This window comes from Seriola dumerili, unplaced genomic scaffold (genome assembly GCF_002260705.1).
Source record: "Seriola dumerili isolate Sdu_G_001 unplaced genomic scaffold, Sdu_1.0 BDQW01000036.1, whole genome shotgun sequence".
Classification (NCBI taxonomy): Eukaryota; Metazoa; Chordata; class Actinopteri; order Carangiformes; family Carangidae; genus Seriola; species Seriola dumerili.
This window is the reverse complement of record NW_019174291.1, coordinates 2,011,073-2,028,006: the sequence shown is the minus strand read 5'-3', so window position 1 is coordinate 2,028,006 and position 16,934 is coordinate 2,011,073. Positions and strand designations below refer to the sequence as shown.

Sequence of the window (16,934 nt, the reverse complement as noted above, 5' to 3'; positions counted from 1 at the left end):
TGACAGGACAGAAAATGTCCAAGAGTCGCTGCGGGAATTATTCTGTAATACCTAAATATATATTAAAGGTTCAAGCAGCATTAAAAATGCAGCGACGTAACGACACAGAAACAGAGTGTGAAAATCGGCACTATGCTAATGTCGGTGTGACTATTATAGTTGCTTTAACACTTTCAAATATCTTATCAAGAACAAGTCAGTCCTTGGAGGTCACACACAAACACCACTTATCAACTCCCTGTAACTCCCTCTGGAAAAAAAAAAAGAATCAACTTATTTCAACACTGGAAGTTTATCTGTGGAGAACTGAAAGTCACTGCTGATTATTCGAGCAAGAGAGCAAACGCTGTGAGAAACACTTCATTTAATCTTAAATAAGATTAAAAATAAATTATTTGACCTTTTGCAACCTGCAGCATACTATCAGGACGGTGATTTGTCACATGATTACATTTTCCACACTGTGCTCCACCTGTGAAGGATTTCTACTAACCTATATATCATATTTAACTTTGTTAAATATCAACAGCTCAGACACTGTTCTGTGTGGTTCCCTCTGATCGTTTATGTTTAACAGCATTTTCCTGTAACTGCACTGTGCAAAGAATGAAACGCTTAGTGGACTGATGAGGTAAAAACTCAGAGATGGGGCTTCTTTGTTTCTATGTTACTGCTGCACTTTATATAAATAAATTAAAAACAAAAATCAAGCACCTGGTCATAATTTTAGTCATGTCTCTCCTTGATGCACTGAGTTCAGGTTTTTTACTCACTAAAATAGTTTGCAGTATGATAATTGTCCCACAAGACACATACTTGTTTATCTGCTGATAAACTCCACCTGAAACACGAAGGGTAAAGAGAAGACTAAACATCTGGATTTAAATGGCAGCTGGTCTTAAATTCCCAAGATTTTCAGACAAAATGTGACAGACCCTCTACTGAACAAAAAAAAAAATAAAAATCATAGAGCAGCATGCTGTTGAAAGTGCACACACATACACACATTTAAAAGACCAGATACACACCATGCATTCAAACCCCAAACATACACACAAACACACGATTTGGCAAAATACTCCTCGGTAGTTTGAACTAGTCTCTCCATCCAAGTCGGCTCCTCCTCAATGGCAGCTTCCACTCACAGCTTTTTGCATTCCCTGTTCAAAAATAAGACTTGAGTAGAATAGGAGGGATGCAAAATGGCTGCCGCTGAGATGACAGCTGCAGCATCACGTGAAAGCGAAGGATTGATATTAGCTTGTTACATCTGTCCCCCTTCCCCTCCTCCTATTCTGCAGTCTGTTGCTGATGAAAGTAAGGCAGGAAGTATTTCATTTAATTATCTCACTATTTTTCCTCTGAGCTGCCGGCAGACGCTGCACACTGCTGCCCCTCTCCTCTGATCTCACACTTGAGGGCAGCAGAGACAAAGGCAGCCCGATGACTCAACGCTATGCCTTGAAATGACACTCCGATCACACACTTGCGCCTCACAAACACAAAGAAAAATCCACACTTCTGTTGAAAAGACTATTCCTTGTCCTTCAACACGATCCCTACTTATCATCACCCCTCTCCTTTTCTTCAAACACGTCCTCGCTCCTCTCGCAGGTTCTCAAAGCGCTGGTCGCAGGCCAGGAGTTAAAAACAGAGCAAGAAAGCACACCTTCAGTCCCTGCTTAGGCCATGTAGATGAAGGTGTTGATGTCTGCCTCGTCCCTCTTTATGTACTTGTGTTCGATGAGCCACTCGATCTGTTCCTTAATCATTTTCTTCTGTGGCAGAAACATATTCTTCAGGATCTCCACCAGCTCCGTCTGCAGCTGGGCGTTGCTGATCCTCTTCCTCATCTTCATGATTTGGATGATGGCCTCCTGAGTGGGAAAAAGAGCAAATGTTACAGCTTTACCTTTACAAGCTGCACTTAAACTAAGAAAAAGCTGGAAAAGACAAAATGATGTGAAGGGTGATGAGCCGCGGATAATCTGACATCTTCTAATTTTGATTGCTGTGCCACAGAAAGAGTTGAAGAGAATAGAATACAAAAACAGAACAGAGAGGCAGGTTACAGTGTCAGAGGAACTGTGGGAGGAAAGCCTGGCAAATATTCAGAGCTGTTCTATCAATTCCAGATGCAGATGAATTCAATATAAAGTCTTACACACACTGCACTACTCTAAAACTTTAAGATTTTTGAATCTGAATGTGTGATGTGTGTGAATGCGTGACAGATGTGGCACTGCTTAAGGATCACTATCACACTTATTCTGGCACCATCCATTACTAAGTAATTTCTTGTGTAACATATTTAATTGGCTTTCCAAACAATATGGAACTAACATTCAGCCAGATTGTGTTATAGCACCATATGGTTGTTCTGATAGGAGGAGGACCTTTCCATCAACAGCAGGCTTTTAAAGCAGGCATGGTTGCAACTAAAAAAATTATATTATTAAACTGGAAATGTCCATCGCCTCCATGTTTCAAGAGGTGGCTCAACAAGATGCTTTCTGTTGCTCAGATGGAGGATTAGATGGAAGGCACAAGAGTTTTTCCAGAAGGTGTGGAAGCCATTTTTTGACAATGCTCTATGAGACACTCTATGAGCTTTGCTGCTATGTTGTATCTCTACTCTGTGTAAGCTCTGTCTTGTTGTGTATACTGTACGGATGTTCGGTCCTCTGTCCGTTTTGTTTGTTTGTTTTTTGTTTGTTTGTTTGTTTTCTTTTTTCGTTCTGTTTTGCACCCTAGTTTCGTTTTTTTTGTGATTCTCCTGGCGGACGGTCACGGTCTCCTATCTTGATTGCTTGCTCTTGGGAGTTCTGCTGAGGAATCCATTCTCTCTTGTCATTTTGTAGTATTGTACGTCTATTGTGGTTAGTGTATGTGTGATTGTTCTAATGTAAGAAAATCATAAATAAAATAATCAAAAAAAAAAAAGAAAAAAGACCAAATCCACAATCTTTAACTTTAAGTGGTCGAAGACACAGACGTAGTGTGATGGGGGGATAAAAAGTATAAAAAGCATTTTGTATTTTCATACCTGAGTTCTGAGTATTCTGAGCTGAACAATTCCTTCGTTCTCCTCCTCTCTCATTCGCTCTGTGGTCAACTGTAGCCGACCAATTAGATTGATCTTTCCCCGCTTCTGCACTTTGGAATTTTTGCTGAGAAAATAACAGACACAAAGACACAGATGATCAATATCCCTAATATCTTAGGTTTAACAGTCATTTCTAATGAGATGTGTTTACAACACACAGAGTTGTGGTGTGAAGCAGACCTGAAAGTGCTTGTTAACTTATTTGGGAGTAAGAAGATACATATTTAGTACATATTTACAATTTTAAATTTAATTACGCCACATTAAATATTAGGGGATTTAATTAATAATGACACCATTTGCATACACACGGAAAAATATCTCATCCCTGAATAAAATCATGGGTCAATGGGAACTTAAAACCACCACATTTTTGGAAACAAATAGTAATTTGCAATGTATTAAAAAAAAAACAATGAGAGAGGAAGTACATAATATTTTTCTTATTTCTACAAACACCAAACATACATGAGGGAGAACTCCTGGTTGACGTAGAAGAGTGTGCTGTCTGTGAAGTCTTTGGGTGAGTTAACTGGAGGGTCGTAAGACAACACCTGTCTCTTCAGCTTGGGGAAGGCAACCAGAGACTGCAAAGAGAGACAGAGAACAGATGCTAACAACCATGTGTGCAGTCAGCTGGCGTTACGATAATCCAAAAATCACCATTCACATTGTCTCGGACTCTGTTAAACATATTCTGATTATCTTGTGTAGGACTGTACTACACAATAGTATTGTTGTTTAATTACCACTGTTTTCAAAATTGTGTTACCATGAGAAGAAATTATGCACAAAAATGATACACTCCTGTTGTTGTTTTTGTAGACGAGGTTTTGCTCCTGTTTTTTCTGGTTAGAAACGTCAGTGAGCGCAGATATAGATGTAGATTAATGACATGGATATTTGATGGCTGGCTGTGCGGCTGGTAAAGAATGTGTTTAACCTCAGTAAATGTTGTAATCCTGTGTACTTGTGATGTGATGGTGGATTGAAAGTAAAGCGTTCAAAATGTTTCCTTGGTCTGACCCAGAGTGTGCGGCGTAGCTCTGCGTCAGGCAGCTCTGTGGCCAGTTTGAGGTTCTCAAAGCTGATTCTCTCTCTGGGTCTCTGGTTCCAGGCGAACAACACGGCGAGCTGGAAGGTTGTCACCTCGAGGTCGTACTGACCCACCTCATTCTTAAAGGTGATCTGAGCAGAGGGAGGAGAAACAGAGGAGCCAGCGACAGGAGACAGAGAAAGTGAGAAGGGCAGAGTGTCTGTTTACAAGAATGATGGTAACACAGTCAGTTTGGTTCGGTAGCCTGACAACCGCTGAAAAGAATACATCAGAGAAAATACTCTAAAATGACTGCCCGCTCCTCCCATTCTCTTTCCTCATTTTATGAAGTTCAGCCTCTCTGTAACACTGTCAGTACACTTCATCAGAACAGCTTTTGGATGGTTGGACAGCTTTGGAAAGAACTGGAAAGGAGCAGGTCCTTGTTTTGGTTTATCTTGTACATGTATTTGCGCCCTTGTGTGCATGATACAGTTGGTACCGTTGGAGCCAACAAACATAAGGAAGAAGAAGACTGCTACCAAGCAAACATCTAAACAATGTAAATGATGATGATTTCTATTTGATACTTCAATTCTTTTTACACCAAAATTAGCGCGTATAAAAGCCTTTCTATTCGGACTGAGAGACCAGACAAAGAACTCTAGGGAGCAACATCATCACATGCACTAACAGAGCGCACACACACACACACACACACACACACACACACACACAGGCGGAGATAAGTGTCTGAGCCTTCATGTGAGACGCTAAGTGATTCCTAGTGATTGTGTGTTTTTAAAACAAAAAGCTGTAGCCACAGTGTTTCTGGTTCAGCAGCACGGTGCTGGACAGGTGACAGTTGTGTTTACAGTGTCTGTGCTCTGAAAGACGTCATAGCAGGAAAGGGAAAATTAGCGAGTTCGCCCAGGTGTTGTTTTTACATCACAGCTGATCGGAGCCAGAGCTGATAAATACCTGCAACTACTGCAGAGTCATTTGACCCAGGTGTGAATGCTGATTGTTCCCTTTCACACTGCAGACAAAAGCCTGATGCATTTGATGACATTGCTCCCTGCAGTTGTGTGTCTGTGTCCTCTCAATCTGAACAGAAAGGCAAACTCAGTGTGAAGGGAGTCAATCGCCTGTTTACGCATACACAGTAATCCTGGTGTGAAAGGGGCTTTAAACTGTAAATATTTGGCATTTTTAAGTTATTATCTATAAGATTTTTATTATTTCAGACACCATTTTTGATAAAGTGTATATCCTGCATTTTTCTGCAATAGTCATTCAATGTATTTACATTCAGTAAGTACCTATCTCTATCGTAGGTTTCATTGTTACCAGGAAAGTCAGCCATACCTGCATGGGATTCAACTACCATCACATGCACAAGGGTTTCATTCAAATGATGTATGCATGTACTTCACTATTACTAATAACTTTAACTGTATCTCACTGACAGATGCCTTCCTGTTTACTGATCATTCTCTACAGTCATGTCAGAGCTGCATTAAGTTAATGCTAATGCACACCAAACATTTCCTACTGCTGCTGCATCACATGAAAAGCATTCAACATACAAGCCTTTCCTTTACTGTGAAGCAGTCACAGGAGATAGGCTGGGTTTGTCATCTTTAAAACTGTCTGCAAAGTTTAGTTGACAAAACCATTTTGAATTTTTGCATGGGAAGAATGAAATAAGTAGAAACGGCCACAGTGAGCTGTTAGATAAGGAGCTGCAGGTGACAGGCTGCACACCTCCATCTCATTATCAAGGCCAATAAAAAATAGAGGGGGGAGGAAAAGTGGAGGGCAGGATGAATACGAGGAAGATAAAGTTGAGGGAGAAGAGAGCGAGGAGAGGCTGCAGGAACAAAAGATACTTTTATCTCAGTAATTTCCAAAACCAATTTCATTTTCCAGGAGTGTAAAAAATGAAATATTATCTCTGTGAGGTTCTGTCTGTTGGTTCTTCATGGCAGCAGGAACCCTGCACCATCTACTATCTATGAATCTACTCACAATGCCGTTAGACATGAGGTGATGCCAGTGGAGTTTGCGGCCACTGTGATTCCTTTTGTAAAAGTCTTCCACCTCAGGGATCAGGTCCTCCAGCTCCGTGGGCAGCGAGACAAACACCTTCTCACTGCTTCGTGACCAAGCTCCGGCATTCAGGATCTTAATGTTCACGCTGTCCGCTGCGGGAAAAAAGAGAAGAGTGCAGCTTTAAAATATATTCTTCCATCCAGAGAATCATTTGTGTTTGGGCAGCAAAATAACCTAAATATTAGAGACATTTAATCTCTGCAATAATGTGTGCACTTTAACTGATGTGTTAAACTGATGAAAAAAGAGACAGAGAGAGAAGGAAAGGAGAGAAAAAAAGTTCATAAATGGGCTGCATATATATTTATGTATATACATATCACTTTTATCCAAAGTGCTTTACAATTTGGCATCGTTCTCATTCACACACACACTATCACACCAGTGGCAGTGAGCTACCATGCAATGATGGCCTGGAATGATGGAAGCAAAAACTGATGGAAAGGAAAACATAACTACAAAGTGGTAATTTTGTAATTTTCAACAGATTTGTGTCAAAGATGGTTGTGGTTCACACTGTTTTATCTAGAGTGATTCTGTTTCTAAGAAACTAAATGTCAGCTTGTGTGTGTGCGTGCGTGTGTGTGTGTGTGTGTGTGTGTGTGTGTGTGTGTGTGGTGTGTACCTGGCAGTGCCAGCTTGTTGTGTTTGTGCATCTCTTTGAAGACCTGATTGAGGTCCTCTGACACCTTGATGTCCTGAAACATCCTGGCCAGCTTGTTCACATAATCAGCGGGCATTCCTACTTCCTACACACACACACACACACACACACACACACACACATACGTACATGTGTGCGCACGCACGCACGCATGCACACACACACACACACACACACACACACATACACACACACACACACACATACGTACATGTGCGCGCACGCACGCATGCACACACACACACACACACACACAGGACAACAAAGCAGAGGAGAGATTAATTCACAGTATAGGTATAGGTTATAAACCCCGCTCCTCCATGTTAGTGTGAGATGAATTTTTCCCAAGATGTTTCTGTCATTTTAGGTAGATCTTATGAGGCTGATGTTTGTTCAAGAGTTCATTTTTCTGATTTCTGTTTAGTTTTAATGAATTATTTTATTGTATAAAATGGGAGTGTAACATCATGATATGACAGCTGTCAGGATTCACTCAAGTGGGACCTAGACGCCACGGCTCCACCCCCTGATCACTAATGCGCATCCTCTGGCTCCAAATGATGCCACCCCTGCAAGATATCCATACCTGGGATATTTTGACTACAATTTTGGACAGCGGGAGGAAGTGGAGACGCATTGTCCATCTTTACATACAGTCAGTGGAGCAAAGACACAAACCAGGCCAGTGGAGAAACAGTATGAGATAGATTCAGCTAAAGTTACTGTACAACAGCTTTTTTGAAGACAAATCCAACACTGATGCATTTTTTTCAAGTTTGTTTTGTTGTTAAATAGAAAAAAATTTGTTGGTTTTGTGGAAAGATGTGCTTATATTCCCCAAAGATACGTATGATGTTGGTACTGGCATTGAGTATGTGGTATATGTGGAACAGCTCTTGAACTGTGAATTTATTCTCTGTCCAAGTGTCTGACAACAGATTTAAGATAAGTGTAACTCACTCTCAGCCACTCAACCATGTTCTCTTCAATCTCACTGTCTGCTGAAATGTCCAGAATCAGGCGGCGGGTCAGGTGAGCTTTGTGGTAACGCATGAACACATCTTTATTCTGGACATACTTCAACACCAAGAGCTGCAAGCAGACACCATAAAAGAAGAGATCAGTGTGAGAACAGAGGACAAAAGGGAAGGTAAAAGGCAACGCTTAATAATAATAATAACAATAATAACAACAACAACAATAATAATAATAATAATAATAATAACAATAATAGCCCTGTTTAATAAAAGCCAGGCTAACAAGACAGAGACTCACCACTTCTTTGAGTTTGAGCTCAATTTCCTCTGAGGTGAGTTTCTTGCTGAGAGGAGTTTTCCTTAGCAGCATATCACAGTAGTTTGCCAGCAGCTCTGGACACTTTGACTCCGGCTGAGTCTTCATACCCACACTTGTTGAATGGGGAGACACACACACACGCACGCACGCACGCACGCACGCACGCACGCACGCACGCACGCACGCACGCACGCACGCACGCACGCACACACACACACACACACACACACACACACACACACACACACACACACACGTTTACATGCAGATCGTAACAATTATTGATAGTTATATAATAATATAATTATATAATTCATTCTGGACAATAAATGATCATTATTGTAACTAAGTCATCTACAATGATAAAACTCACCCTTTCTGTTTCATAGGCAGCTCCAGTTTGAAGATTGTGGCATCATTGACAACAGCTTTGTAAGCCTGGAAACAGACAACATGTAAACCATCACCACCATTGTCATAACAGAGGAGAGTGCTAGCTTCACAATCGAGATGCACAAGTGAGAGGCTGCTACTTTGTCTCTGCAGAGTTGAGCTGTACTGTTCATTTTTAATGAATGCACAAAAGAAAAGCAGGAATTCAAAGCAAGGACAGAACAGCTGGAATGAACTCAAATCCCTTTAGAACATAGGAGATACAAAATATTTTACTTATTTTCATGTAGCTGGGTATCAAATCTTTTAGGTGTGATTCTTCAAATCATGTTTCTTAATTGTGTGAAGCTTTGGAAGTCAGAGAACACAGACCTTATCTCTTGCTGTGAGGAAGCGAGGGTCGTCCTGGAAGGCGTCCTTCACCAGCTTACTGAAGCGGTTAAACAAAGTCAACAATTGTTCCACGTATTTCTCAGAGTCCTAGACATACACACATACATACACACACACACATATACACACACACACACACACACACACACATTAAAACTATTGTACATGTTGTGAAAGCTGCCGATCAATATTAACTGTTAACTCAATACTGATGTCACACACTAAATCTAAGGTTCCTGCTCTGAACACATCTACTGTACAAAAGGTGTTTCAACTAAGATAAACTGAGTTCTGGGATCACTTTTTAAAGATGTTGTCACATTTTAACCTCTGATCATTCTTTTGGCAAGCGAATCAAATGTTAGAAGTCTGATTATAAACAACTATAAAGGCATTATCTGGTCCTGTTTGTAATGGCATTATTATTTTAAAAAAAACCTCACAGTGACAACACTCATAGTGCTGGCATCCGTGAGGCCGGTATTCATGAATGAATTAATCAAATTAAAAGTATGGGTTTAATCATGACCACGTGTAAACTGAACATGAGATTGAGGAGATGTGCAACTGTGTGTGTAATAAGTGTGTGTTTGTGCACATACAGTAGTGATAGTCTCGGCAGCAGCCACCATGTCTGCTAGTCCAGCACTGATGATATGTTCTTCCAGGTCTTTCAGCATCGGCTCGATCCCGTTTGGAACCTTGTCCATCAGTGAAAACATCAGGTGCAGCTCTGCTCCAGGGAGAAGACAACACACAGGACAGGAAGAGGATTGGCTAAATCCCAAATATCATGCACTTCCAGTTATAGGTGAGTAACTGAAATTCAGCAGGTAAAGGACTGTCCAAATCCACAATTGATCAAGCCTCAAGATGAGTTTCTGCAAACTTCCATAGAGGTTCCACCAGACACATGCTCAGTTACCAATAATTCTTACCAATATGGATCAGATACTACTGATAACAAAACTTACCGTTTGAGTCCTGAAAAACAAACTGGGCTTACTTCATCACAATACATTTAAAAAATTTAAAAAATTACATGACGATGATTTGACCACAGTGCAGCGTTACTCACTGTCTGTCTCGTTGCGTTTGATCATCCCTGGACATTCGGCTAAGATGGTCTCTTTGAACGACGTCACCAGAGCATTCACACAACATTCCATAAGCTGCGAAGACACACAACAAAACAAAGGCTCACTGTGAGAGAAACTAATTTAAAGCTTAATAAATTTATTTTTGGACCAACTGTGGTCAAAAAGAGTAAATATCAACTGAAATATAATGATCAGACTTAATTTAGTAAATGTCAGGCTCTTTAACGCTGTTCAACCTTGTACTGAACATAATGTGACAAGATGACCTGAAAATGCTGAGAAATAAATCATTATTATTATTAGTTATTATTAATTATTAGAAATAAATAAATTAGTAGTATCAATACTTCAGATCCTGTCAAAGACACTTACTGCTTGAACAGAGTTACATTCACGACGTGTCTCTAGATATCTAAGTGCTCTCTTCTCCTCTTCTCTCAGCTTTGCGTCTGCCTGCAGGGAAACACACATTAACACAAAACACAGATACTAAGAATCAAGGTTACACAAACACTGAATAAACCAACAATTAAATCTCTCTCATGCACACACACGGCCAAGGTAGTAACTTTGGGTATTACTGTCCACAAAGTTCAGCTATAACAGGGTGAAAGTCACGTTTGTCATTTGGAATATTTTGGTCCATCAGAATAATGGCCTGTAAAAGTGTTGAAACATTTGAAACTATAACAGGTATAAAAAAACATTATGTTCTGCAAAAACACAAAATATGCCACTTTGCATGTTTCCATTAACTATTCACCCAGCTGTGAATATAATCAGTTAACACTACAAGTTACATCAAAATGCTGGCTTACGGAGAGTATTTGTTCTTTTCCACATTGAAAAGTAACCATATCCTTCATGCCAACACTTCTACTTGCAATACTCAATATTAATGTGGCATACATATTTCATGTAGTTCTGGACCCCGTTCTGTTGCAGGTAGGACAGTGCCTGTGTTCTGTAAAACCTCTCTGTGGAGTCCAGGTAGGCTTTCTCAAAGTTATCCCTGTATATTTGCAGCTTGTCCTCTGGGTTGGAACACAGGTTCACTAGTGTGAGAGAAGGGCAGAGAGCGGAACAAAAAGTGCTAATTAACTAGTGCTTTTTCTTAATGAGCGCATTCAGTAACAACATCCCATCCTATATATTCACAGTAGACGTAAGGGTTTATTTAAATGGACAGATTTGAAATCACTATCGTATCTCTACTTCTGCCCATATCAATAATGTCCATCTCTGTGTTTCTGTGCCCGGGCCATGTGTTTCATTTCTGTCCGTCTTACCGTACGACTCTCGTACTCCTATAACCAGCTGGGAGTCGAAGGCCTCCCCCAGCCTCTCAGCATGTACCAGCTTCATGGCACTGTCCTGCAGGCGACTCTTAATGTTGGAGAAGATCGACTCGTTCCACGTGTCCAGCATCAGCTGCAAAAATAAAGTGTTCAATAGTTAGTTATATAGTTAAATAGATACCCTCAATTTCCTGCCATCAAAGAATAGTCACGTTTACTTTATTTATGAAGTGCTTTTAATGAAACTTCTTCCATCTGCCTGTTGACTCATTCTCTCTCCCACACCTTCCTCCTCCACAGCACTTTACCTGGAATCATTTTTCTGAGCGAGATTCTTCACAAGGATCAAATATCACATGATTCACACTTTCATACTATTCTGTTACAGGAGGATTTTTTGACTAACTGACCCTTGGTTACTCACTGCAGCCCACTTGTAACACTGATCATTTAGGAATATGTTTTCCTCCCTCTGAGCCACTTCTCACATCCTCTCCTTTATTTCCTTTTCCTTTCTTCTTAATGTTGCACATGATTTCATGTCATCCCGACTTGATGCTTTCTTTTTCTTTTTTATTCATCTATTCCCATCCTGCTCCTCTCAACTATTAAGCAAAATGTCATCGTCGTCCACACTGGTGTTCTACCTGCCCCTGTTGTTCTCCTTATCCACCTCTCCATCTTGCTGCTTCCTCTTCTGTCGTCTCATCATCTCATTCCTTCTCCTTTTATGTTTTGTGCTTGTTGTCGAATGAGATCTTGACCCCTCAAACTGGGGTTTCCCACCTCACCCCCTCACCTTACGTACGATGCTGTCCTCCATGTTTGTTTTCTTGTTGCTGCCCTGTTTGCCCATCAGTGTGATCTCAAGCTGACAGAATGGTTTGGGCAGGATGTCGCACTGGGTGAAGAACTTCCTCCACTCTACAATGTAAGCTTTTAGCAGTGCCGTGTCGTCCTGGTGGCTCAGCACCCGCTGCCATGGCAACAGATGCAAGCAAAAGTTAGAGGTGATACAGGTCAACTAATAAAAACTTATGAGGCACCCTGATCCTTTGTTCCCTGCAACAATTATCCTACTTCTCTATCACTTTCCAGAGGAGATGTGGTAATGAAAGGCAGCTTCTACACAAGGGACCATTTAAACAGTAACTTGAACGGGGACAAAACATTTCTTCAAACAGCTCCTCTCAGAAATCAAGCTTTGTTGCAGCATGTTCACAGTTGTCAAGCCACGTCATCACCTTTCATACACAATGTCAGTTCAAGGTGTTTCATATCAGCATAAAGCAACTTGATAAAATCATTTTAAAACATTGTTGTTGTGACTTTATGACATAAAAGTGACCAGGATGCTTATACAGACATGAGACCAACATGTTAAACTGCCATCATATTAGCATAAACGTGTGCATGTCTAAAAAGGGATTACTAAACAAACACACAAATAAGAACAAAAAAACATAAAATTAAACCACTTAAACGCACAACTTACAGCCTGTGCTTGTTTGATGAAGTCTAGGATGTCCTCTTTGAGGGCTTGGTGGATTTTGGCTGGTCCTTTATCATCCCATAGACACACAGCATGGACATCTCTGGCAGAAAGAAGGAAATGGTACCTCACTGAAGTTCATTTAAGTTAATTATTATTGTCTAAAACAGCATATCTGATATTCATTAAACTTTACAGTACATGTGACTTTCACTAAGGTGATGGGGAAGCCATTCATGCAGAATGCTGCCACTGAAAACAGCAAGGTTTAAGCAGGTCCTGGTACTTCCTGATATAATTTTAAATAAGCTTATGTTGCCATGCAACAAATACAATTCAGTACTTTCTCTGATATCTCTTGGAAACAAAACTTAATTCAAGCAAAGTCTCAGGAGGTTTAAAATAGTTTCAAAACATCAATGTCACATTCTTATGGAGATTCAAAGCACTGACGGGAACAGCATGTGATTAAAAGCAGGAAGAAAAGCAACGTCAGTGTCAGGACAAGGTTTTAATTTCAACCCGACATTGTGGTCACTGAGAAAATACTGCAAACACTGTCAGACTGAGCTGCTCCCTTGTGTAACTTAGCTTGTAGAATAACACACTAGCACTGCCAGATGCTGCCTAGCAGAGACTGCAGAGCATACAGAACTGAATCCTGCCATAACCTTTCATTTTCACTGGTTTTGTCCCACCATGTGTGGCTCCTCCAAACTCTGCACCTCAATTTCTGGGACACTCTCATTGACTTTTTCTCTCAAATTGAGACACTGTGCTGCAAGTTTCAAATCCTCTCATATTATATAGTTGCAGAACTATCCCTTCAAATGTGACCTGTATTTCATGGGCTCTTTGAGAGAAGATGATAAATTGTAATAAAGCTCCCCATGTTCCTGTTCCCCAAACTTCTTCTCATCCTTCTTCTTTTTCAAGACCAAAATCACAAACTTCCTCTCCTTGACCACTTTTCCTGTCCCCATAATCCCCTTTGTCATTTAAGGATCAGATAAATCAAGTCACTCTACTAAAACTAACTTCTAAAACAATTTAAAAAACAATTGGACCGTTTGAAGGTTGTAACTGTTGTATAGCAACAACAATAATACCATAATCCTCTTCACACCTGGTAAACTCAGAAAAAGCACATTACAATAACAGCTAAATAAAAAAGGCACCATCATTGTAATTTGTAGTTTTTAGTGCCTTTTTCAAAATCAAATCAAATCCAATCCAATCCAATCAAATCAAATTCTTCATGGTTTTAAGCCACACCACAACATCCTATTTCGTAGCTAAACACATCACACATGGAAGAGCAGGGATTATGTAAAGTACAACACATGTTGGTAAAAACTAAACCCATCTATTGCATGTGTGTGCTGCTGAAATGCACCTAAACAGTATGCTGTGATTTGTGAGTGGACAGCTGTGCCATTCTATGTTCAAAGTAAGGCATCTGTTTTCAGGATCTGCTGCTACATTGGACCACTGTCTTAAATAAAGCAGAGAAGGGACAGAGCAGAGAGTATCTCTTACGAGAACAAGTCGAACCACTGTTGCTTGGTGACGGCTTCCTGTCTGAGCAGCTTGAGAACGATGGGTCGCATCAAATCCCACTTGTCCTCAAACTGCAGGGACCCCTTGTTCTGGAGGAGAGATATGGGATGGGTGGATCAAGAGGAAGAGAAGGAAGGATAAAAACAGCAATGAGAGGGAAAGTGTTGGGAGAGAGAAAGCGAGAGAAGACAGACAGAGAGTTAAGAACGGAGATAGACCAAAGGCTGGGATAAAATAGGATAACTAGATTTTCACATGTCACTGCCATAGAATCGCTTTTCATAGCTTTAAAGAATTCTATCTCAGCTAAAGCAAGTTTTTAATTACGTAATGCACCTCACATGACATTTATTATCTATCTTGTAGATGTACTCTATGTCAAAATCTGGTGTTAAGACAAAATGGTTTTGAGTGGTTTTAGTTCATATTTGTGGCTACTTTGTTGTAGCCATTGCTCTGTCCATACATTAGCTATACCACAGGCGAATCACGGAGCTGAAGCCAGTTGACACAGACAAACAACAATTCACACCCAGAGTTGCCAATTAACCTAAGCTGTGTAACTATGGATTGTGGGAGGAAGCCAGAACAACCGGAGAAAACCCAAGTAGGCACAGGAAGAATCTCCACACAGAAAGGCTGGCAAGTTTGAACCCAGAGCCATCTTACTGTGAGGCATCAGTGCTAACCACCACACCACCATGTCAAGTTATTAACACAAAGAAAACTATGGTTTGGTATGGTCGAAATATTCCATCATAGAAGTACTGTAAGACTGCAACCAATCATTATTTTAATTACCAATGCATCTGACCGTTACTTACTGTAATCTATTGATCGGTCAGTGTGTAAAATGTAAGAACACAGTCAACAGTTTGCTGTTATAGGAAGCTATGGAGCAAATATTCACATTTGAGAAGCTGGTATCAGTGATTTTTTTTTTTGCATTTTCTCTTCAAAAAAAGAATTATACAATAAAACCATTATCAACATTTTTCCCCAGTTAATTTTCTCTCAAACTACTAATCAATTGACCAACTAATCATTCCAGCTCTTGAGCTCTGGTTAGTTTCTGGGTGCCTGGGAAAACAGTGAAACTACCATGTACAGTGGGGGTCAGAAGGGGCCCTATAACACATTTTTTGGCCTTAGGCTTCTAAGGAGGTTAATCTAAACATGCTTGGCATCTTACTGTGTACATTTAGAGAATTATGGTCCACACAACACTGGTTTGTAATAATGGAGGTGAAGCATCGGTGCGATTGAAGAGGGTCAATGACCGATTATTGAATTCGGCATTTAGTTCAACAAAATAAAATAACACATCTGCTACTATCTTATGATGCTTGACCTGAGATCCATCAGCTGGACAGATCCATCTCCACAGTGTCCATACTGCCCACATGAAGGCTTGTTTTGTCTATTAATGCTAGTGTCAAAAAAATCACACACACAAAAAGGTCCCATCACATGAACACTCCTCTCAGTGCTGCAGTATTTGCACCTCTGCTGCTGTTGTGTGCAGTTATCAGCTTTTAGCTCGGAAAATTCACATCATGCACATTTGTTATTAACCATTAAAAACTACCTTGTATTTAAACATACCACTTCTTGTGGTGCCCCTAATATTTACCCTGACATTAGCCGAAGCTAAGTGAAGTACCGGAGTGTCAGGAGGGGGGCGGGCCGCCCCTGAAGCCACCTCTCCTCTCACCTGTGATGCTACCTGACCACTTTGGACACAGAGAACTTATGAACAAGTGAAGCTTCCCGGGGCCTGGTGGACACGGGCTGTGTATTTATCACTTCGAGGAGAGGTTAGCAGGTTTGCAACAGTTCGCCTAATAAAGGGAGCTTTGCCGGTGTGTTGCTGATGGGTAAAAAGGGTGTCCAGTGTCGGAATAAATGCGCCCTTTGAACCGGGTCTCCGGTGTAAGATTTAGGGTTTGAGATGGTGCTTGTTCGGCTGCGGTTCGCCGCGGCCGAGGTGGCTGACTGGGGTAACGGCTGTGGTCGGAGTCGGGTTCAGAAGGGGCCGGGTTCGGTTTGAAGACCGGTTCTGGTCAGGGTGGGGGGATAAACCGTTGGGAAAACGGACACCGGAGTTCAACAACGACAGCGGTGACAAGTGTGACTTCAGACGCACCTATTGTGTTTTATTTCATATATTTACACTATGAGACCGTGTAGATGCATGTGATAGCAGCAAATATATAAATATCCACTAAGAGTGAAAATATATGAAAGCGAAGAGTTTAAATCTGCACATAAATATGAGAAATATGAAATATTCAAGTGCTACTTACCTTTAACAAATTAGACGTCGCCATGTTTCTTCAACTTATCACCTCGCAGAATCTCGCGAGACAGGTACTACAGCTGGTACGGGATTGGATCATAACAACCTGCACTGACATTTGAGTCAGTGCTTTTACCACTCTGTAACAGTGCTCTCTTACAAGTAAAAGCCCTCCATTGATG

The 16,934-nt window shown here is 40.7% G+C and overlaps 1 protein-coding gene across 1 annotated transcript; it reads right to left on the bottom strand.

Moving 5' to 3' along the window:
* Positions 1 to 953: 953 nt before the first annotated feature.
* On the bottom strand, positions 954 to 16,788 carry LOC111216894 (cullin-5-like). The gene is made up of 19 exons (XM_022738540.1): positions 16,760 to 16,788; positions 14,433 to 14,542; positions 12,897 to 12,996; positions 12,201 to 12,377; positions 11,393 to 11,534; positions 11,013 to 11,158; positions 10,476 to 10,556; positions 10,082 to 10,175; positions 9,606 to 9,736; positions 8,983 to 9,090; positions 8,591 to 8,655; positions 8,197 to 8,329; positions 7,882 to 8,013; positions 6,883 to 7,006; positions 6,174 to 6,349; positions 4,133 to 4,294; positions 3,575 to 3,693; positions 3,047 to 3,170; positions 954 to 1,877 (listed from the first exon to the last, which is right to left on the bottom strand). The coding sequence occupies exons 1-19, from the start codon at positions 16,781 to 16,783 to the stop codon at positions 1,683 to 1,685; spliced, it is 2,343 nt and encodes a 780-aa protein (XP_022594261.1). The 5' UTR covers positions 16,784 to 16,788; the 3' UTR covers positions 954 to 1,682.
* Between the last annotated feature and the right edge of the window lie 146 nt (positions 16,789 to 16,934).